The 24030-nt window shown below is 39.0% G+C and overlaps 2 protein-coding genes across 2 annotated transcripts; both read right to left on the bottom strand.

Moving 5' to 3' along the window:
* Positions 1 to 594: 594 nt before the first annotated feature.
* Positions 595 to 5470, bottom strand: LOC107803143 (NADH dehydrogenase [ubiquinone] 1 beta subcomplex subunit 8, mitochondrial). Its single transcript, XM_016626781.2, has 4 exons — positions 5207 to 5470; positions 5006 to 5092; positions 4375 to 4470; positions 595 to 873 (listed from the first exon to the last, which is right to left on the bottom strand). The coding sequence occupies exons 1-4, from the start codon at positions 5342 to 5344 to the stop codon at positions 817 to 819; spliced, it is 378 nt and encodes a 125-aa protein (XP_016482267.1). The 5' UTR covers positions 5345 to 5470; the 3' UTR covers positions 595 to 816.
* A 14685-nt stretch (positions 5471 to 20155) lies between these two features.
* Positions 20156 to 23595, bottom strand: LOC107803141 (L-lactate dehydrogenase B). The gene is given in 3 exon segments (XM_016626779.2): positions 20156 to 20527; positions 20529 to 20741; positions 22873 to 23595. Coding segments are annotated over 3 exon segments (1053 nt in total). The 5' UTR covers positions 23482 to 23595; the 3' UTR covers positions 20156 to 20296.
* Between the last annotated feature and the right edge of the window lie 435 nt (positions 23596 to 24030).

Here is a 24030-nt window from a genome sequence, read left to right as displayed (position 1 = left end):
GCAGCCATTAACTGGGTAACCATTTTGTTAATGGGGAAGAGTAAAGAAGCATTTTAATTCATCTTCAAGGATTCTTGGTTCGTTTGTGACAGGAAATAGTTTGATAAAGTTTACTTTTCATTCTGTTGTTTCTTTCCCTCCAATCACTCCACATTGACCACAATTCGGCCGTTCTGCGTGGGAAAAAGAGATCAACTGCTTCTAAGTCGAGGTCATCCTCGAATTTGCACCGATGCACATATTTAATTTGGTGGCTCAGTAAAGTAATGAATGTTTTTGAAGATCTTTCTGGCAAAAGAAATAAACAAGAAAATATAGGAAGGACAAAAGAAAACGATAAATTTTGCATGGTGCATCTATTTTGACCCAAATTTCACAATATTTCAAAGACAATTTCTGTTACCCTTTACTAATTACTAAAGGACTGAGTTAGCTTTAGAGAACGGTGGCAAACAAAAACAAAGGTTGCTGCAAATAGAAAGACCGCCTGTGTTCAATGTTCATTATCATATCAGTCATCAAAAATAATCTCATTTACTAGTCAGCTACCATGGAGAAGCAATAATTTTAAGTTTGATTGCAAAGAGATGGTCAATCTACTCAGCCTGTGGAGTGTATCTAACATTCCAACTAGCCAAATCAAACTTTTAAGATAAGAAAAGATTCAGAAACACGACAAAAGCAAAACTCATGCCAGCTTGTTGGTTGCAAATCTCGAACCAAGATTTATTCTTACTGTTCAAGCCTTACAGTTGATTATACATGAGAAGAAACGCATTAAAAACATTTGAGGACTCAATTCCAACTAGATCAAGCTCAAGGTTCTCCACCAAGCTCCACTCTTAGGTTGTCATATGGATAGACCTTTGGTGTCTGCTCAGACCAAAAGGTTACATAATTAAAACAAAGTCGGCCGATAAAAATGAAAATGAGGGGAAAAAATAAAAGGCAGAGTTGTATGATGATCAAAGAAAGAGGCAAACAGAAAGGGCCGACTAGTTATTAAAGTAAAGGCAATCTCTGTAATCCCTAGCGTATTTTGTATTTAAGAATGGAATCAATCTCCAAGTAATGATTGTGGTAAAAGCCAGTATTATTTACTGAAAGCCAGCTCTTAATTGCACCACGCAAGGAGGCAGAATGGCCAATGTGTCCTACTCCTCCCCCTCCCAACACCCTTAAGGCCTTAAACGAGGAAGGTTGGGTGATCCAATGACTTTCCCAACTAGTAGGTGGAAGTCACAGGGACCCTCTCTCAAATGCTTTTCTTCTGCAGCTTAGGATTGTGACAAGGGCTTGTACTGCTCGGAGCACCATCTCACCCCCCACCCCCCAAAAAAAAAAGATGATTTGAAAATTAAAAAAAATATATGATAAATACACTCAGCTATGTACATCCCAGACCCTACTTGTGGGATTACATTGGGTTTGTTGTTGTTGTGGTACACTCAACTATGTTACAGACAAGCAGTAAGATGTAACCTTTGGAAGCATCTAGACAATCTCAAACATGTTCTATACAACTTTTGGAACTATAATCGCATTAACTAGTGAGTGTAGAGTCAAACCATCAGCTGCTGTAAATAAAATCCTAGAGCATTCCGAATTGTTGAAAAGATTAAGGATTCAAGAGGGAAACTCTATTTCACATCCTTCGCTCTGAAATACTGACTTCTGAAACCACTTTCAGCACTTGAATGGAAAGAGAATGTGATAAGAATAACAGCACGCAGTATCCATTATACATTAACATAGCCTCATTCAGCCAGTGAATCGTCTGACACAAAATAACAGAATCCAAAATTTCTGCTACATCATACTATACTTGATTCTAAATGCTTTCATCTTTATCTTTTAAAATAGAACTTTTTCCCATCTTGTAATCGAATCTTAAACTCCAACTAGTACCAGATAACATATCAAACACTTTTACATCTTCGCAACATTTCCATAGATACAGCAATGACAATAGTGCTATTTAGTTATACTAACAGCACAAAGAAAAGCAGTAACAACACTAAGCCAACAGTCAATACTTGCAACTTTAGGCAGCAACAACCATTCAACAATGAGGACAATAATCAGTAAAAAGAATACAACAAAGAAAAATCACTTGAATCCTTTATAGCAACACCAACTTGACATGCTTAAAATGAAATTATCATTTATTAGAACTTCATCACGAAAAATTAAATGCAAATTTAGTTAATTAAGACATTGGATTTCTTCAACAACCTATAATCTGACGGAGTAAAGAAATACATATTACCCGCACTGTTTTAAAAGGCGTGGGCGTGAGGCAAGGCGTCTCATCTAACATGGGGCAACGCGTAAGCCCCAGGTTGTATGGCGCATGGATCTTTAATTTTAATATTTTATAATTTAATTAAAAAATTAAATAACAAAAAAATAAAATTACGTTAAAATTGTAGAAAATTCAAAAAACATTAGTAGGGAAATGTATATATTCATTTAAACATGCTAATATATGCACGAACATTACAAAAGAATGTTTTTTCTTACTTGAAAAGGTAAAAGACGTAAAGATGCATTACACCTATAACATGACTATGATGGAACATACATAAAGTTCTAAAAATGATACTCTAGTTCCTAATATAATTCAAAAATAAAAATGGAAATAATATAAAGTTATTGTTTGAAAACCTAAAACTAGAAAACAAATCACAAATACTCATTATAATACAAAAAGGACATTGTTTGAATAGAGTCTCGAAAACAATATCTAAACTAGAGTGATACCTAAAGAAATTCTAAGACCGAAAACTTACTTGAAGAGAATATATAAATTAAAGAAAGAAAAAAACTTGAAGAAACAAAGGAAGGAAGCTGCAAGAACAAAACTCTCGCTATGTAGCATGCACTTTCCAGACAAAGAGGCAAAGACTATTTGTTACTCAGTAAACGACAAAGAGAGGATCATAAAATTAGGATAAACAATTAGAAAAGGTCTTGAACTTCTGAGTTGTTTAGTTTGACAATTTACTTAGTTAATTTTTGAGTATCTAATATTAAAAAGGGGATTTATTAAGTAATTTTTGCTCAAATTTGAAAAAGTTCTCTGGGATTACGCCCAAATGAATGCCCAGAAAGCTGTTGGCTTACGCCTAAGCAAATGCCCAGAAGGTTGGGACTTACGCCCCACGATACTTGCCTTCGCCTTTGGATTTGCCCCAAAAACGTCTTTTAAAACACTGATTATCCGTACTTCTTTGGAAAATACAACAAAAAAGATGGACTACCTGATCAAAGGAGAGTGGGAGAAAAAGAGAAGGAACACAAATTAATATGAACCCCAAGGTTAATTTATTTCACTTGTGCACATTTTCTGACTTGAATTCCTTAGCCATAGGGATGCTCACATCTAAACAGTTAATCATCTGCACTCCTCTTAGCAAAGCACATTTTGCAATGAGGATTGAAATAGATTCTTGCTTCAACTCTACTTACGTTATCTTTAAAAAATTATGCACCCACCGAGGGAAAACAACGTCAGGTGGAGATTTCAAACCACAAGCTACCAGTGCTTGAAGAGAAAGATGGAGGATAATTTTGACGAAGGTCAAATGGAGGAACGAATTAATTAAGAAAAAACTGTTAGAGAGGTGCATCGCAAAATTGCATATTCTAGCTCTACTAATCCTTGAAGCACTAGGCCGCAGATATTCTCCCCACCCCACTGCAGGTGTTACAACTGGAAGATTGATTATCGGTGTAAGGATACAATGAAGGAAGCCTAGTGAGTCATAAAGCATTACAACTAGTGGTAGATTAACTATAGGTGATAAAACCTTGGGCAACCTTCCTCTTCGCTAGTGGTTTAGCAGAAGGTGGATGTGCAACAGGAGTGTGCGGAAAAGTTGACAGAGGGCGACACAGACTGGGAGAGCCAGGCGGATGAGTAGTTGGGACTAAGCATTTGTTAAGGTTGGTAAGGCAATATACGTGGATAGTTTTACCGAGAACAAGAAATACTTCTCCACTTGGTTTTCGATCCTAGCATGACATCGTTCAGCCATAACATCTAAATATTTCAATATAAATTTTCCCAACTTCAAGGAGAGGATCACAAAATAAATTCTAATATAATCCACATGACGCTGGTCATTAAGCCACGGAACAAACTACAGCTGCAAAAGTGATTTTACACAGCATTCATTCAACACTAAGCTCAACAAAACACCTTCAATTCCATCAACAGAGTAAACAACATGCAAGTCCATCCATTTTAAACACACACAACAAAGTGCAACTCAATTTGGACAAGATAGTAGAGTAACGTCAACAAAACATAACTAATTCACATTAATTTGGAAGAGTTGGATTAGAATTTAAACAAAAAAACAGACTTACAAATGGGATTGTGGAGGCTTTGTCATTCCAAACAGCTAACAGCCCAAGCCCCACGAAAAAACTCAATCCACCAGACAACCAAGCCAAAGCCTCATACTGCCATTAAAAGCAGTTCAAGAATCTTAAGATATCATGCTATGTAATAAATTTGACTAACAAAAAAGGAAAACTTAAAAATGTAAATTGTAGAAACAATGAAGATGGTGATTAAAATACAAATACTAAGCCAAAAGAACTAACCTTTCCAACAGATATAAAATCTTCAAATTCACATATAAAATATTCAAGTTTCATACTATAATTAATTTGCCTAACAAAAAATTAAAATTAAAAATGGTAAAACATAAAGTAGCTCAAACACAGATCATAAAGCAAAACTATAACTGTTCCAACAGACACAAATTTTACATCTTAAATCTTCAAGCTTCAGATTATAATTAATAAGACAGTAGATGGGAATACAAATATTAATCTTAAATTTAAAATCTGAGCTTTCCAACAGCATCAGCAATAAAAAATTTAAACATCACATTACAATTAAATTGACAAGTAAAAACTGAAAATTGTAAACGACAACAAATGAAAAAATGGGAATTCAAAATAAATATTAAATTAGAAAAAGAAAATTAACCTTTCCAACAGTATCAGCTATACGATCGATACATGGCTCGGGAAAAGGAGTTCCGTTATCCCATGTAAGTTCATCATTCACTCCAAGCTACAATCACACCAAAAAATTAGGGTTTGTCAATCCAATTAAAAAGACCAAAAATAAAAAAGAAATGAAACAGAAGCAAGTGCAAGTATTGAGTATTAATAGTAGAAGCATTACCGGCTTATCAGGTACAATGTGTTTGCCGACGGGAAGCCCCATACCGGCACGGGTTCGAAGAGAGGATACGACGGAGCGGGCTACGACGCCGTTTCCGCCCATGATGCGAACGGCTGCGTTACTCAATCTTCCGGCCATTTTCCGATGATCGGAATTGTTCGTCTCACGCCGATGGTTCTGCGCAATTCTACGATATGCGATTCAGTTCAATGTTCCCTAGAGGAGACTGTGTACTGCGTTTCCATTTCCATAGCCTAGGCAATGAATACAAACGATGTCGTAAAGGTATCTCTCTATTTTATCCTTTGGTCCTACTTTTTGGGTGGCTTCCAGAAACAGCACCAAAGTTTACTATTGTACACAAAAGCACTTCCCTAAAGTTGGAAATGTGAGAAGAACCCACTAGATTGGGCCCAAAACTGTCATATGATTGATTTATTTTTTCTTTTAATTTTTTTTATAACCAAAACATTGGAAGAGTTAAAAAACCTTCTTGCTAATAGGGCCAAACATTGGAGAATTTACGGAGATTATTGCCTAGTTCACCAAAATAATAGGGCCAATTATCCTTCCCCGGTTCATCGGGATAATCGTATTTTTCCAATGAGTTCTTTTAATGATATAAATATATGGGTCAGATCATTACCCTATACTATTGACCAACAGGCATCAATGGTTCCTTTTAGAGGGGTGGTTTTCGTCCAAATTAGAGTAATCACTTTCTTTACCTTCAAAATCAGATAACAATTAAATTTATACACGGTTTTAATGATACGTGATCTAATTTGATACAAAATGAGATATCAAATTAAGATTGAAACTAATGATAAGAAAAGTAAATGCAAACCACACAAGTTGAATGATCCTGGCCTTGAAGGTTGATCGCCCTCGAGTCGAAAATGCTACAATCGATGTCGGAACAGAGTAATGAGATAATAATAACTAGAAATGATAGTTTATTGCTTTGAGATGTGAATTACAATGTGTTTTACAAATAATCACACTCTTTCATATAGTAGGGGAGTTCTACTTTAGGTACAACTCTATATAAGGTAAAAAATCTTATGATTTGTTAATTAATTGGTTTCATTGATACGTGCCGAGATTTCCGCCGTGATGTGCGACTGGTTACGGATATTTCGGCCTTCCGTTATTTTGGTTCGATGATGTTCTCTCGAGCTAATTCAGAGTCAGAGTTAGTTCTGGGGTTACGGACTCGATAATCTTTGAAGGCGCATGTTCTAACCTTGTACCTTGGTTCGATGGAATCCAGGGTCGATCTTCAATCAATTATGTTTCATCCCAGGTACGGCATGCAATAGGCGAGCTCGGTTTCTACCGTATACAGATAGTCCCCTCATTTTTCGGAGAGTAAATGACGAGAAACGATATGAGCCTCAGATTCTCACTATACGAGCTTCCGATTCTCACTCTGATAAATGACGACAAATTCATGACGTCCCGTTGGTCCAGTTTTCGAGACATTAAATGTGTGTCAATTAACGGTCTGCCGTTTCAAGATACGAATCGCCGTTTGAGAAAACTATAAATACCATTTTCATCCATTCATTAGAACTTTTACATTCAAACATTTGCACTTGTGTTTTTAGAAAACCTCATCACTCTCATGTTCAAACTTCTTTCCTTCTGGTTTTCTGAAAGCTTTCATAAGTTATCTGCTAATTACACCTCCTCTTTTATCAGCACCCTCGTTTCTCCTCTATTTAGAAGCAATGGCAAAGACTTCAAAATCTATTCCTCAAAAAGAAACTCCCTCTTCCTCGAAACCGGCTGAGAATATTTTGCCTGTTGTCACTAAGGAACCGACGCTGGAACCCCTTCTGAAGATGTTACTCCCTACGGGGTGTCCAACCAGAGCCGATTTTAAGATTGAGAAAACCTCCTCGGTACCGAGCCGGTGTGAGCCGGTCTCGAGATATATATGTTCAGTCACCGACAGTGTTCTCGACAAAGTCAATGAGGACTACAACTGGGTCGGTAAGCACGTAGTGATTCCTTCGCCCGAGGAAGAAATCACCACCCACGTGGAGGGTTTTTTTAAGTATTTACACTTATCTCTTCACGTTGGGCCCTTTAGACCCGGTCATCATCGCCTTTTGTAAGAGGTACGAGGTAACCCTAGGCCAAATTCATCCCTCCTTCTGAAGGATAGTCATCCTCCTCTACTTTTTGTAAACAAGATCGAGGGGTGCCTCTTCACCATAGATCACCTCATGCGTCTGTACAATCCCCGACTCGGGGGGGGGGGGCTAATAAAACTTTTTCACTGGGCCAGTAAGGCCCCGTTCTCGAGCATCGACGAGGATCGGGACCAAGGCTGGTTGGGCAGATTTGTTTGAGTGAAGACCTCGGACTTAATCTCGGCTGAGGACATGTCATTTCCTGAGAAATGAAACATGAAGTGTAAATATAACCTTGCCTTTAATATTTTGTTTATCAATTTTCAATTTGCCTTTCTTCTTATCGATTCTTTATGATGCAGTTGTTTCTCGGATGTCGGATGCAGTTCCTCGACTCAAGGAGTGGGTCGAGGGCATCGTGTCGCAAAAACCTTATTCCGAGCGCGCGTGGTGTGAGCTTTCGAAAGGCCGATGGGAGGCCCGTTCCCATGGTGAGATTCTTTCTTTAAGTTATATTCAACCTTACTTCCACACCGTTGATTTCTAACTTGTTTCACTTTCCTTTTGCAGGTTTACCAAAAGATGTTAAAATGAGGCCCCCATCTGGTGACGATGATGTCTTCACCGAGCCCCCTCCTCCAAAGCCGGATAAAGATAAGAAAAGAAAAAAGGCTCTGAGTTCTCCAAGCCTTGAAAAAGATAAACCGAAGAGGCGATTGGTGCGAAAACCCAAGGAAGGCACCAGTGCTCAAGCGCCACCTCCGGATTCACTTTACCGATTAAGAGATGAATCCGATGGGGAAGTAGGGGCCTTTAACCTGATGGATAGCGTGCTGCCTCAGCCCGAAAGTCAAGGAGCTTCCGAGCCTGAGGGGGTGAGGTTGTCCCTTATCAAGTTAGAGAAATCGAGGAGGTCGGGTTTGGATCCTCGCGAGCCGTGGGCAATGCCTCGATTGAGGCACTTGGCGTAATAGAGGTTTCCAAGTCGCCCTCATTCACAGAATTGATATTTAACGAGGTGCAAACTGCTAAAGAATGCCCCGCCGAAGGGACTCATGGAACGCATGACCTTTTATGCGGTATCTTCGATGGCGTGGACTCGATGGCCATGGAAGATGCTACCTGTTTGGGAGACTAAGATATACCGAGGAAAAGCCAATCCCCAGAAGCAAGCGGGCCCTCTTCGAGCCTGAGATTGGTTAGTAAATTTCCTGCTCTGAGTGCGTATCATGATCGGAATATTTCCCTTCCGGGGGAGGCTCGGATTCTTCTCTACCCGTAGGGGTGGCTAGCTATCTTCAGTGCCTGGTGACCAAAAATGATCAAGCTAAGATGAACGAGGTGAATACACCTTGCCTTTTCAACGAAGCGCAACAGGCGTTGAACCGGGTAACTTTATGCTTTCCTAAGTGAATTTTTTACTTACACTTAGATTTTTTCGCAGATGACTTAGCATTTCTTTTCTTGCTTGTAGGCATCGATGCTTCATCACGAGGCCTTTTTAAGGCATCGGGATGACCTAAAACAACTTGAAGCCGAATTCCGAGAGCTAACTGAGAAGAGAGACGCCTTTAAACTTCTTAGTGAGTAGCTCTAAGGGGAGGCTAAGAACCTTCATGTCGAGCTGGAGGTTTCTCGGAAGGATCATGCTTACTTGGTTGAGTAGGTAAAAGTTTTCGAAGTAAGTGATGATGAATTTCATTCGGTGACTGATGGTCAAAATCTGCAGGTCCAGTAAAAACTCTATCCGATTGATCAGCTTCGAACTGAGATAGATGTAGTCAAAGCTGAGACCGATGAATGGAGAGGCAAGATGGATCGTCTAGCCTCAGAAAAAGAGGTTGTTCGGGCATAGATAACTTCAGCCGAAATCCAGCTAAGAGCGGCAAAGGAAAGGGCCGAGATTCATACAAAAAGGGTCGAGGTGCTTCAATCTTGGCTAGGTTCGTCCGTCTCAGATCGAGATAATCTGGCCAAGGAGCTTAAAACGACCAAGTCGGAAGTCGTCGTGGTCTAGGCCGAAGCTGATGAAATGGTGGCCCGATACAAGGCTGATACCGAAGAGGCTCAAGACTAATCGAAAAATATAGTCGAGCATATAAAATGGCAATCCTGTAGGCAGGCCCTCGAGGAAGTTCACGCTCGAGGTTTTGACTTATCTGCGGAGATTGAGGATGCCAAGGTATTTGAAGCCAAGGCCAGGAAGTTGGCATGTCCCGAGGAGGAGGATTCTAAAGGCTCAGTTGGGTCTGAGGATGGGAAGACCCTAGAAATCCCGATGACGAGGCGGGCTCCGGCCAAGATTAGGTCGCTTCTGTTCGATTTTATTCCTTTTTGTACTTAATATTATATGTCAAGGCTGCTCGGCCTTTTGTAAACACAATACTTCGTAAATACAACTTTTCTATTTCTTTTTTGGTGATTCTCGAGTTCTTTCCTATGATTTGCTTTTTATCTTTTGAAAAGATTAAAAATGCCTTAGCATTAAGTAGTCATATCCGGAATCTTGAATAGGCTTATCTTTTGATTTCGTTATCTCTAAAGCATCGTGGAACCCGGTATGTCCAGGAACTTCTTCCCTGAAATATTTATGCTTTTTAGAATATGACTTGCCGAGAGTGTGTTTTTCGCAAGCTTTTATTTCCTCGGGTTTTGTTAACCTAGAACGACCTTAGCCTTTTGTTTTTGTCTCATCTTTTTGTTGAGAAATATTTCATCGGGCAGTTCGGCCCTTGTAAAAGAAATTTTTAATTATGAATATAAGGCTTTTCCCTTCAACATCTTTCAAATTTTCTCTTTACCTTATTTATTTTTACTTGCAAAGATCTACATGCCTTGGCATAAAACAATTGATTTTTATTTAGAGACTCGAAGAAACCTTACCTTCAACTATTTCGTTTTAAAGCATCGTGGGGGTTCGGTGTGACCGAAAGTTTTCTTTCCCCAAATTACTTAGACTTTTTGTCACAATCTGTCGAGGATAGCCTTGGGAACCAATTAAGAAAATTTTAAGGCCTTGCTGTTTTTATGACGGGCTTCGGACGTCTCTGAGCTGAGTTTATATGGCCGTAGCCTTTATAGTTTGGGTGTTGTCCCGTGTTAATATCATTATCCCGAGTTATTCGGGTTTTCCTAAGATGACAGTCCCCAAGTGGGGGTGGCCTTAGCCTATAAAATTTAGGGGTTATCTAAGAGGTCTTATACCCCCGAGGTCTAATAGATTGGACCATCCGAGTTTGTTTTCGGATGGCAGTCCCCGAGTGAGAGAGTGATTATTCAAACTCAGGTTAAGGTGGCCCTTGGGCTCGTTTTCTTTAGGGGATCGGAAGAAGGGAATTCCTTAGAAAATGTAAAGGAATTTTTTTCAAAAGATAAGATGTTTGCAAGGAAGAGACTTCTCTTTATTCTTGTGCATAATAGTAACGTATGTGTGCATGCTTTGTGTCAGGGTTCGAGCAGTCAATGCGGGCACGGTTCATTTGACCGTTTGGCCCTTACATCGAATCCTATCGATCGAGACCCTTCAATCCTGAAGTCTTTTTCCATGCTAAAGTCTGTATCAGAGGGTAATGCCCCTAGTGTTCGAGGTTGATCGAAGAGAGATCTCGAATACTGTTTTGATCACCGTCACCGGTTCGTTGCTGGCCTTCGATTCTAAGTTAGCACGATTTACTTGTTGCCTTGTTAGAAACCTTTCCGGAAAACCCATTTGGGACCAAAACCGATTCAAGAGAAAAAGAGTGCAACGCGTGCTTTCAGACCTAAAATCTAGTACTTTTCCTTGTCGATCACCTGCAAGAGTTAGTCCGAAATACAAGTAAAAGGAAATGGATAGGGTCATACCTTAGTTGTAATATCGTTTCAGGTGAGCTACATTCCAGTTGTTTGGTAGTTGCTCGTCGTTCATTGTTCCAAGCTTGTAGGATCCTTTTCCGATGATCTCGATAATTTGGTACGGTCCTTACCAATTCGTCCCCAATTTCCCTTCATTCGGTTTTGGTGTGCTTAGCGTGACCTTTATTAGTACCAAGTCCCCAATATTGAAGTGTCAAAGGTTGGCCCTTCGATTATAATATCTTCTGATTTGCTAATTTTGGACGTCCAACCGAACAAGGGTGACCTCGTGCCTTTTATCTAATAGCTCCAGGTTCTTACTCCCTTTCATCCTTAAGTGCGCCTTGTGTTTTAGGCGCCGTCCGTAAAGAGGGTCCAGATTTCCGACGAAGTTCCTGAGTTAATCAATAACTCTCTTTAGACCTCAAGTATTAGGGTCGGTGTAAAGTCGGTCACAAAGTCTGCCAAAATCTTAGACTTAATGGTGGTCTGAGGTCAATACTCAATATCGTACTCACTTATTTCTATGGCCCATTTGGCCAATCGGCCTGAGAGTTGAGGCTTATGCATACCGTTCCTCAATGGGTAAGTAGTTACGACACATATGGGGTGACATTGGAAGTACAGTTTTAGCTTCCTAGAGGCGCTTAGCAAAGCGAGCGCCGGTTTTTCCAGGTGAGGATACCTAGTTTCGGCCCCACCTAAGGTTCTACTAACATAGTAAATTAAAAATTGCGTACCTTGCTCTTCTTGAACTAGGACTCCACTTACCGCTATCTCCGATACCGCCAAGTGCAAGTACAGTTGTTCGTCCGTCTTCGGTGTATGAAGCAGGGGCGGGCTCAATAAATACCTCTTGAGTTCCTCCAAAGCTTGTTGGCATTTCGGGGTCCACGAGAAGTTATCCTTCTTCTTTAATAGTGCGAAGAATCAGTGACTTTTGTCGAATGACCTCGAAATAAATCGCCCCAGGGCGAGTATTCAATCGGCTAACCTTTGCATGACCTTTACGTTATCCACGACCGTGATATCTTCGATGGCTTTGATTTTATCAGGATTGATCTCGAGTCCCCAATTGGAAACCATGAATCTGAGGAACTTACCCGACCCAACTCCAAACGCACATATTTCTAGGTTCAGCTTCATATTGTAATGTTTCATTATGCTGAAGGTTTCCTACAAATGTTTTAAATGGTCCTCTGTTCGCAGGGACTTAACTAATATGCAATGACCCGACCGGTTATTTTGAGTATTACAACCCTGTTTTCCCATTTACTACTCAAATTGGGCTTTACAGTTATTGTGTGACTTGTCGGAGTAATTGGTTCGGGTCCGGTGAGGTTTTGGAATGAATTGAAACGCTTAGTTTCAAGGTTTAAAGCTAAAGTTAAAATAGTGATCGGATGTTGACTTATGTGTAAACAACCTCGGAATGGAGTTTTGATATTTCCAATAGCTCCGTATGGTAATTTTGGACTTAGAAGCGTGTCCGGAAAATTATTTGGAGGTTCGTAGTGGAATTAGGCTTGAAATGCCGAAAGATGAATTTTTAAAAAATTTGACCGGGGGGTTGACTTTTTGATATTGGGGTCGAAATTCAATTCTGGAAATTAGAATAGGTCCGTAATGTGAAATGTGACTTGTGTGCAAAATTTGAAGTCATTCCGTATTGATTTGATGTATTTCGGCACAACACGTAGAATTTGAAAGTTCAAAGTTCATAGATTTTGATTTGAGGTGCGATTTGTCATTTTGATGTTGGTTGATATGATTTGAGGCCTCGAGTAGGTCCGTGTTATGTTATGAAACTTGTTGGTATGTTCGGACGGGGTCCCGAGGGACTCGGTTGAGTTTTATATGGTTAACGGATCAAATTCGAACTTGGAAGAAATCTGGAAATTTTCTGTCTTCTGGTGTGATCGCACCTGCGAGGAATTGGCCGCAGGTGCGGTGCTGCAGATGCAGCCCTTTTTACACATAAGCGGAGCTGGGCTATCCTGGGCAGGGCGCAGGTACGAAGGAGTTAACTGCATCTGCGAGCGAGGCTCCGTAGATATGGAGTTGAGGAAGAGGTAGGTCCGCAGGTGCGAACCTTTGAGCGCAGAAACGCGATCGCAAGTGCGGTCCTTGGCATCGCAGAAGCGATTATGGCTGGCCAAGCTGTTCTCGCAGAATCGAGATTTTTCCCGCAGAAGCGACCTCTTGTCTGCAAGTGCGGATTGACTAGACAGAACCTTTAAGTTCGAGGGTTCGTGGTTTTTCACCATTTTTCGGATTTTGGAGCACGGGTTGGGCGATTTTTGGAGAGGATTTTTCCACACAACTTGGGGTAAGTGTTCTTAATTCCCTTGTGATTATATTTCATGAATTAATCTTCATTTTTGGTGTAAAATTATCGAAACTTCAAGAGAAATAGAAGAAAATTTCTATAATGTCACAAAATGAGTTTCTCAAGTTTGAATACCGATTCGGAGTCGGAATTGAGTGAAATTAGTATGGTTGAACTTGTAATTTGATAACTTGTCGGATTTTATTGAGTTTTGTCGGATTTCGAGATGTGATCCCCACGGGTGATTTTTGGGGCGTAATTCAGATTTTGTGAAAAATATTAGTATTTTGATATGGAATTAATTCCTATAAATTGTGTGGACTGAATCAAATTAATTGTGGTAGATTCGAGATGTTCGGGAGTTGATACGCGCGTAATGGGATTTTTGGAGCATTGTTTAGCTTGCTCGATATTGGATTCAGCTTGTTCGAGGTGAGTAACTCTTCTAATCTTAGAGGTGAGGGTATGAACCCTGAATATATGTATTATATGAATTGTTGGGAGGTGACGCACATGCTAGGTGACGGGCGTGTGGGCGTGCACTATAGAAATTGTAACATAATTGTTTTTATGAAATTTTGTAGTTAAATAATCTTGGCATTTTCCATGCAGTTTTATGTGTTAAAGAAATTGAGCTGAAAAGCATATTAAAAATCATGTTGAGGCTATGTGCCAGTATTATTGGGACCCATAGAGGTCATATTGCTGTGAATTATTTGTTTCAAATTAAAAATTTATACTCAGTCATATTCATGTCATTACACATCATATCTCAGTCTCTGTTGTTATTTATTGATACATCATATCATTATTTTTGAGCTATTTTTATGGCATTGTGAGCCCATGAGAGAGAGACTGGAGAGATTGATGGCTGAGTGAGGCCGAAGAAATAATTGTGAGGATTATTATGTGGATCGAGGTTGCCCGCCTGCAGCAGGTCTTATAGGCTTTATTATAGCACGTGAGTTGTCTGTGCAGCACGTGAGTTGTCCGTACGGATCCAGATATTATTATAGCACGTGAGTTATCCGTGCAGCATGTATTGTCCGTGCGGATCCAAATATGATATTATAGCACGTGAGTTGTCCGTGCAGTACGTGAGTTGTTCGTGCTTATAGCGCTTGGGCTGTAGGAGCCCCTCATGAGTCTGAACACCCCCAGTGAGTGCAGTCGACTATAAACAGGGATCGGGCTGCACGCCGCAGCAGGTATTGTATAGCGCTGAGTGATTGAGTATGCTGAGCATAGTGAGAGAGAATGCGAGACAGTGAGATTGAGTACTCTAGGAGTGTGAGTACATGAGTACAATCTCTGAGATACATTGCATTAACATGCACACATGATATATATACATAGAGATGTATTTTCCTCATGCTGTATGGTATTACATTATTTATGATTTCTTACACATATTGACAGATGGGCATAGTGATGCATTTGTTTTACACTGGTTATTTGGAAAGAAAATGAGATATTTTATTTATTATTGAAAGGATTTTAGAAAAGTTTCTGTTTTCAAACTTATTCATATTTTTGGTAACTTTGGCAAAAGATTTGGGTTTCCACTTATGTACTTGAAAGGAAGAACTATTATTGTTGAAATCATGATTTGACTGAGCATTTTATCTCTGAGTTACTTCTGGTATTATTTGCTTTATGTCATTATTAACCGTTATGGATTAGTGGTTTTGGACCCGACCTTGGTAGAAGTTCGTCACTAATTTTAACCTAAGGCTAGGTTTGTTACTTACTAAGTACATGGGGTCGGTTGTACTGATACTATACTTCTACACATTGCGTGCAGATGATGGCTGTTGTTGTTGCTGTGCTCGATGGTTGCGGGATTTGAAGATGTACCTGCGTTCATGTTGTAGCTGCCTCTTGTTCAGGGTAGCCTTAGATTTCTAAAAGCTTTGTTTATGTATTATTCAAATAGACTATGTATTTATTTCATTTCCGCTTTGTATACTCTATTCTTAGAAGCTCATGATTTGTACTACCAGTTTTTGGGAGATGTATAAGATTAAGATCTTTTTTCACTTAAATTGCTTTAATAATTATTATTGAAATTGGATAATTGAAAGTTGGCTTACCTAGCAGGTTGGGTTAGGTGCCATCACGACTAGTTGGATTTTGGGTCGTGACATAATATGTCGTCAATGTAAACTTCCATTGATTTTCCTATTTGTTCCTCGAATATCCGATTTACTAGGCGTTGGTAAGTAGCACTGCATTTTTTAATCTAAACAGCATTACGTTATAACAATATGTGCCATATTTAGTGATGAAGGAAGTCTTTTCCTGATCACCCGGGTCCATCCGTATTTGGTTGTACTCGGAATAGGCATTGAGAAAACTTAGGATCTCGTGGCCGGTCGTGGCATCGATCATACGGTCCATGTTGGGCAAAGGAAAAGAGTCTTTGGGGCATACCTTATTCAAATCTTTGTAGTCTACACATATTCTTAGTTTATTCCCCTTTTTAGGAACTACCACTACGTTTGCTAACCAATCCGGGTATTTAACATCCCGAATAGACCCTATTTTAATAAGTTTAGATACCTCATCCTTGATGAAAGCATGTTTAATCTCGGACTGGGGTCTCCTCTTTTGTTTAACCTGGTGAAATTTCGGGTCCAAACTTAGCTTGTGAGTGGTTATCTCCAATGTGATTCCTGTCATATCGAGGTGGGACTAAGAGAAACAATTTTCGTTCGTTATAAGAAATTGAATGAGTTTTTTCCTGAGCTCGGAGCTTAGCCTCGTGCCCAGGTATACCTTTCAATCAGGCAAGCTTAATATAACTTGTTCCAGCTCCTCGATCATCGATTTAGTAGCGTCGGAATCATCGGGGGCTATAAAAGATCTGGGAACCCCATAATCATCATCCTCGACTTCCTTTTGTTTGTCCAAATCTGCCGAAGAGTGTATTAATGATTGCTATTTGGCCCCATTTTTTACCATCTGGTTTGGGCCCTTCGATGTTGAAACTGTAAATGTCGGTATCACCTCCTCGACCACGAGCATTTTCTTCGCAGCCGGCTGTTCTCCATAGATTATTTTGACGCCGTATGGTGTTGGGAATTTCAGTGCCTAGTGTAGTTTCGAGGGCACCTCCCTCATGTTATGGATCCATGGCCTCCCGAATAAAGCGTTACACCTCTTATCCCCTTCGATCACATAAAATTTAGTCTCTTGGACAGTTCTGGCGGTGCTTACAGGCAACATTATTTCGCCCTTAGTGGTCTCACATGCCATGTTGAATCCATTCAGAACTTGAACTGCAAGCACGATTTGGTCTTGTAGACCAAGCTGCTCCACGACCCTCGATCGAATGATGTTGGCCGAGCTACCTGGATGAATTAACACACGTTTATCCTGAATTTTATTTACGAGTACAGACATTACCAGTGCGCCATTGTGGGGCTGCACGATTCCTTCCGCATCCTCATCGTTGAAAGATAAAGTTCCCTCCGGTATGTAGTCCCGAGTTCGTTTCTCCCTAGTGATGGATACTTTGGTGCGTTTCAACATCGGCCCCTATGGGATATCAATTCCTTCGATGATTATGTTAATGACATGTTGAGGTTCTTCTTGCTATGCTTGTTTGTTAGAATCCCTGTTCCTGAAATGATTCTTGGCTCGATCGCTCAAGAACACCCAATGTGCCCATTATTGAATAGACGAGCCACTTCCTCTCTCAACTGTCGACAATCTTCCATTTTGTGATCGTGAGTGCCATGATATTTGCACATCTGGTTAGGATCCCTTTGGGTTGTATCCGACTGTAGAGGTCGAGGACATTTGGTATCTTTGATGCGTCCGATAGCTGATACAATGGCAGCAGCATCGACATTGAAGTTATATTCCGATAGCCTCAGTGCTTCTTTGGACCCATCGAAGCCATTTTTGGTCATAAGTCCCCAGCTGCTTTGACCTCGGTCATTTCTCCTTTTGTTTCTCATGGGGTTTCGTCCGGACCCATTGCTTCTCCGATCTCCATTATATGGTTGATACTGATCCTTGTTTGGCCTCGGTTTGCTATCGATATCTCTCTTGACTCTGTCGAGAGTTCCGACGGGATAGACAGACCCCGAAGGGACCTCGAGTTGATCATCTTCGACTCTGATTTTCGATTGATACCGGTTATGCACGTCGCCTCATGTAACAGCCGGATACTCTATTAAGTTCTGCTTTAGCTACTGTGAAGCCACCAAGCTCCGAATATTAAGTCCCTGAGTGAAAGCTTGAACAACCCAATCATCAGCGAACGGCGGCAGATCCATTCGTTCCATCTGAAATCGGGACATGAACTCTCTGAGCATCTCGTTATCCTTCTGTTTGACTTTGAAAAGGTCTGATTTCCTAGTCTTAACTCGATGGCACTTGCGTGTGCCTTTACGAAAGAGACTGCAAGCATAGAAAATGAGTCAATAGAATTAGGAGGTAGATTGTGATACCATATCATAGCTCCCTTCGACAGGGTCTCCCCAAATTTTTTCAACAGAACAGACTCGATCTCATCGTTCTCCAGGTTGTTCCCTTTGATAGCACATATATATGAGGTTACATGCTCGTTTGGCTCGGTCGTTCTGTTATACTTGGGTATTTCGGGCATACGAAATTTTTTGGGGATCGGCTTCGGAGCCGCACTCGGTGAAAAAGGTTTTTGCACGAACTTCCTCGAATCCAGGCCCTTCAATATCGGAAGTGCTCATGGGATTTGTTCTACCCTGGAATTATAGGTTTCCACCTTTTCTTCGTTAGCCTCGATCTTCCTCTCCCCCGATTCAATCTGTTTGGTCACCTCCTCGAGCATCTTTATAATCTCGGGGTTAGGCCCCGATTCATGTTCGTTTGACCTTTCTACGACCGGTTCATCCCTGCGAGTGACTTCCCGGGGAGGAGCGGGTTCAACCCTGCTCGGTGCACGACTTTGGTTCTGTAACTTAGCTATCACTCCCTGTTGAGCCTGCAACATTTCGAAGATCACTCGTAGGATGATCCCGACTTCTTCAACATTTTGTGTGTTTCGAGTTGCCGATCGGGCTCCACCACTGACGTTATTTTCGTGGTCGGTAAGCAAGTTTGCATCGATAGCCACATGTGGATTAGCGTCAATTGAATCGGCGATCGGAATTCCAGCGAGATCAGCATGCGGTATCTCGTTACCGGGCGCTATGTTGTTATTTTTGCCTTGGTGACCGTGCTCGTTGTCAACATGTAAAGGTGCTGATTGAGAGTTTGACATTTTTGTATTTTAGTGTGGAATCAAAGACACTTCAAAGAGAAAGTATAAAGCAGTGTGTGTTACACAGATTTGTATCAAATAATCACTATTATCCTTAGCCCCACGGTGGGCGCCAAACTGTTTACCCTCAAAATCATATAACAATTAAATTTATACGCGGTTTTAAGATACATGATCTAACTTGATACAAAATGAGAAATCAGATTAAGATTAAAATTAATGATGAGAAAAGTAAATGCAAACCACACAAGTTGATCAATCCTGGCCTTGAAGGTTGATCACCCTCGAGTCGAAAATGCTACAATCGATGCCGGAACAGAGTAATGAGATAATAATAACTAGAAATGATAGTTTATTATTTTGAGATGCGAGTTACAATGTGTTTTACAAATAACCAGACCCTCTTTATATAGTAGGGGAGTCTTACTTTAGGTACAACTCTATATAAGGTAAAAAATCTCATGATTTGCTAATTAATTGGTTTCATTGATACGTGCCGAGGTTCCAGCAGTGATGTACGACCAGTTACAGATATTTCGGTCTTGCGTTATTTTGGTTCGATGATATTCTCTCGAGCTAATTCGGAGTCAGAGTCAGTTCCGGAGTTACAGAATCGATAATCTTTGAAGGCGCATGTTCTAACCTCGTACCTAGGTTCGATGGAATCCAGGGTCGATCTTCAATCAATTATGTTTCATCCCCGGTATGTCATGCAATAGGCGAGCTCGATTTCTACCATATACACACTCGATTATTTAATTGTTATTCCTTGCTTTTTAACGATTAAAAGAACGGTGAACTTTGACAGTATTATTGAATGGATTATGCTGTCATTAATTTCAAGATGAAAAAAGATACTTATACAACGTCTAATATTTCACATAGTTTTAACATATATTCCTTTTAGTTTTAAGCTCTGCATACTTTTACCTCTTTTCTGTTTTAATCCTCTATTAATGTAGTGCCATATGTGTTCTTGAGAAAAGGCCTAATCTTTATACGTTATTCACCGTGTAAAAAAATATATATAAGAGCTAAATGAATTAATACTGTCCATGCAACTATGACAACACATCAGCAAGTTCATCCTTACAATAGAGCTATCTTCAATATACTAGTACCTTAATTAATTTAGTTTAACCAAATCGAGTAGAATGTCTTTGGGGAGAAGAACAACAACAACAAAAATCAATTTATACAAAGACAAGTTGTAAAGCTGCATGCAATGGTGATGGATTTTAGACAAAATCACAAACATATAGATTATAGAAGTATGATAAATCAAAATTGTACAAAACAGGCAGGTGCTGTTGCAATTTATTTATAAGTTAGTACCACAGCGCACTAGCAGGCAGCAAAGTTGTCACAAGACCAACTGCTGTAACACACGTTATTCTCACTATTTTCCTCCTAAGGAAATGTTCGTGTTAAGAAAAGAAAATACAATAAACTGTATGGTAGAAACAACAATGTAATAGCACTGGTAATGAAACTACGACAAAGTAGTATAACTTAATAGTAGTTGCTACTCAATTTCAAATTCCCAACTGGCATTGCACTTCTAAGATGGTCTTAGCAGAGTTCTTAAGTTGCTGAGTTTCCTCATCAGTAAGATGTACATTCGTCACGCCCAAAACGCCACTTCTACTGAGCTGTGCAGGCAAGCTCAAGAACACATCTCCACCATCAATGCCATAGAAGCCCTTTGCGAGGACAGAAACAGGGTGAATCCTTCTTTGATCGCGAAGGATTGTTCGAGCCAAGTTAGGCAACAGAGTAGCCAATTGCCCATGATGTGTAACCTTTCAGACCAATTACTTCATATGCACACTGCACAACTTCCTTGTGTATTTTTTCTAGTGTTTCCTTTTCTAAGGCAATTTGTTGCCTCTCCAGAAAGCTAAGAACTGGAACTCCTCCCACACTAATGCCTGACCATAGTGCCACAGAGCTGTCACCATGCTCCCCAACAATGTATGCCTAGCATAGTCATCATATATCTTAGGTTATTCCACTTAAACAAATACAAAAAGAACACACTTATATGTGATAGTATTCGATTTTAAAATTGACTCAAAATTTCTTAGTAAGTTCAATCAAAAAATCAAAATTTCATATGTTAGCTCATTGTTGTCTGCCATGCACTCTGTGAACATAGGAGTTCTTTTTCCACTTTCTTTTTGGGAATTGTAGTGCAAATTTTATTATGATGGTGGTATCCAAACAAGCTTGGGCGCACCTCGATTTTTCTTTGAGTACATGCGATGCCTCGTCAATACAAGTACCAAATAACTCTCTCCACTAAGGCATTGTACTTAAATTTCTCAATAAATAAAAATTCAAAATAGGAAAGAAAATTAAGAAGGTTTATAATGCTACGTGGCTCATTTACTTGTCTTGATGTATTTTGTATGAGCTTGATATAGAAAAGTTACATCTTTCGAATTTTTCAAAATAAAAAATTAGCAAAAAAAAATAAGTTGCATTATTTTTTTCATGCAAGCTTTCATTTTCGAGGAACTTTTATTGGACATCATTATTGATTACTGTAACTCCAAATCTCCAAGACTCCAATAGATTCGTTTAGTACTCATATATGGACACGTACAAGGAATTACTTACATCTTAAAAAATGATTATACTATGAAGGACATGACGACAAAAGTAAAAAAGAAGAATTTCACATCGATGAATATTGTACCCACGTGTTACCTCGTCGAGAAATAATATTATTAGGGAAAATACATATAGCACTATATTTGAACCACTTGATACGAACAGTAAACATGGTCAAGCCGGTTCAGATCTTTAGAAAGGTCGCGCGTTCGAGTCCAGCCTTGTATTCATTTTTTAATAATGTTTCTTTTTCTGTTTGATTTGGGGCATAGAATGTGCAATGGTAGGCCTTATGAGCTACCGTGTCTTTGCAGGTCGATCTAACCAGTAACCACAACTTACTTGTAAAATTATTACTCCAATTACTTCTATTTTGTTTTTTCTCTGTTTTAGTTCATATTCTTAACTTAATTCAATAGAAATCAACTTTGTTTTACTTTAAAACATTAAACCTTTCTACCAAGTCATTTTTAATTCTCTATTTCATAAATTTGCTAAATCATGCAAGTATATTTGATGAAATTATTTATAATTTGTTAGTTTATGTTGACATTTTTATTTGTTTTATATTAAAAAAATTTGGTTTAATGTATTAGCCCTCTTTCTTTAATTATTGGTATTAATTTGATTAAGATTGTAACTCTTTTTTATTGTCCTCTATTTGTAAATAATACCTTCTTAGTTATAAATACAAAAGGATTTAATATTTTGTCAAATATTTTGGAGTTAATAATTTTTTTAATTGGTTAAAATGATTTTCTTGTTAAAGTTAAAGAAAATTTTGAAAAAGTAAAATTTGTTAAATTAAAAAGATAAGAGAGTTTGGTGCAAAAAGATAAATTATTCAAAAAATTAGGAGGAAATAGTTTTTGTACTTTTAAAATGCCAAAATTTGTAAAATATAGGTTGCGCTCACTTTGGAATGACTTAATTTTAACATCACACCGTAAAGAAAAGAGACAAAAAAGAAGAAAAAAATTAATAAAGATGCGACCAAATTCTGTTTGCCATGTTCGATGCTGCTTATACTATCAATTCGTGTCATCTTAAATTGAACCCACTTGAGCGAAATTCTAGGTCCACGTACATTCTTTGTAATAGGAATGAATTGTACGTACATTCTTTGTAATAGGAATGGCGTTCTGACACACTATTCATGTCCAACCAAGCTAATGAAACAAAATACGAGTACAAAAGCAAAAAGCTTTACTAATTCACAGTAATTAACATAGGACTGGTTTTTTAACCTATTTTCTTCTTTCAGTATAATGTAAATTAATCTGTTATAGGTAGGATATTTATTGTTTATTTTAGGTAATTAATTAATAATATTAAATAGAGTTATTTATTACTTTTTTTAATTGTATAACCAATTAATGATGAAACTTTAACTCAAAAATGACTAAGCAAATCACAAATTCAAAGTAATTAACATAAGGCATAACTAAAAACTAAACATAGAATTTTAAAGGAAAATGGAAAATGATGAACTCACTTGGACATCCTGGGCATTAACATCAAGATGATCAGCAATCAAAAACCGAAACCTAGAAGAATCCAAATTCGTCCCCGACCCAATAACCCGATTCGCCGGAAACCCAGACAATTTCCAAGCAACATAAGTCAGCACATCCACCGGATTCGAAACAATCAAAAGTATAGTCTCGGGCGAGTACTTCACCAGCGGCGGAACAATACTCTTAAACAGAGCCACATTCCTCTGCAACAAATTCAACCTACTCTCACCCGGATTCTGTCTGGCACCCGCTGTAACAATACAAAGATCCGACCCGGAAGTAACGGAGTAGTCCATTGACGCTTGGATTTTTGTACGGGGTAAAAAAGCTGCAGCGTGCTGAAGATCAAGCATTTCTCCTCGGAGCTTGTCGGATTTAGCATCAACGAGTGCGAGTTCGTCGGCGAGGTCTTGGGTTAGAATAGTTTGAGCAATGGCCATGCCGACGTTTCCGACGCCGATGACGGAGATTTTAGTGTGGCGCTTTGTTGGCGATGGAGGGGCAGTATTGGAAATTGACTTGAAGAAAGTTTGGCTTAGGTCTAGACCACCAGGACCAAATGATGAAGATGAAGTACTCTTCTGCATGGTTAATTTCTTGTGTGTTAAGAAAAGATTATTTTCTATGTGAATGGATGCTGTTTGAGTAGAGATTTATTAAGCTTGGGTTTTAGGTGATTTCGTGCTGAATGTAGGAGGCAATTCGATAGTAGTTATATAGAGAGAGGTTGAAGAGACTGACGAGGGAAAAGGGAACAAAAAAAATGGGAAGTTGGTGTGTTGGATTTTTCAACGGTCAATCTTCCAAAATGTGTTGGAAAAAAAGGATTTTCCAGAAAGACCTCTTTTTCTTTACTTTTATGGATCTAAGTTATATTATAATTGTTATCATAGATTATTTATCATTTATTTTGTATTATCAATTAATGTTATTAAACAGATTTAAATAAAAATATTTTTAAATAAACTAATTTTATATGTATATTTTATATATAGTGTATAGAACTTAAACCCATAAATTTATGTCTTAAATAAAGAACAAAACCTTTGCTTTTGGAAGAATTGGATCCAAACCTTGAAGTTGTGAGTGGGATTTAGAATAGAAGATATGAGATTTGAGAGTTAGCCGTAAGGCGG

This window comes from Nicotiana tabacum, chromosome 23 (assembly GCF_000715075.1).
Source record: "Nicotiana tabacum cultivar K326 chromosome 23, ASM71507v2, whole genome shotgun sequence".
Classification (NCBI taxonomy): Eukaryota; Viridiplantae; Streptophyta; class Magnoliopsida; order Solanales; family Solanaceae; genus Nicotiana; species Nicotiana tabacum.
The sequence above is the reverse complement of the archived record's forward strand: the minus strand, read 5'-3'. Positions and strand labels throughout refer to the sequence as shown.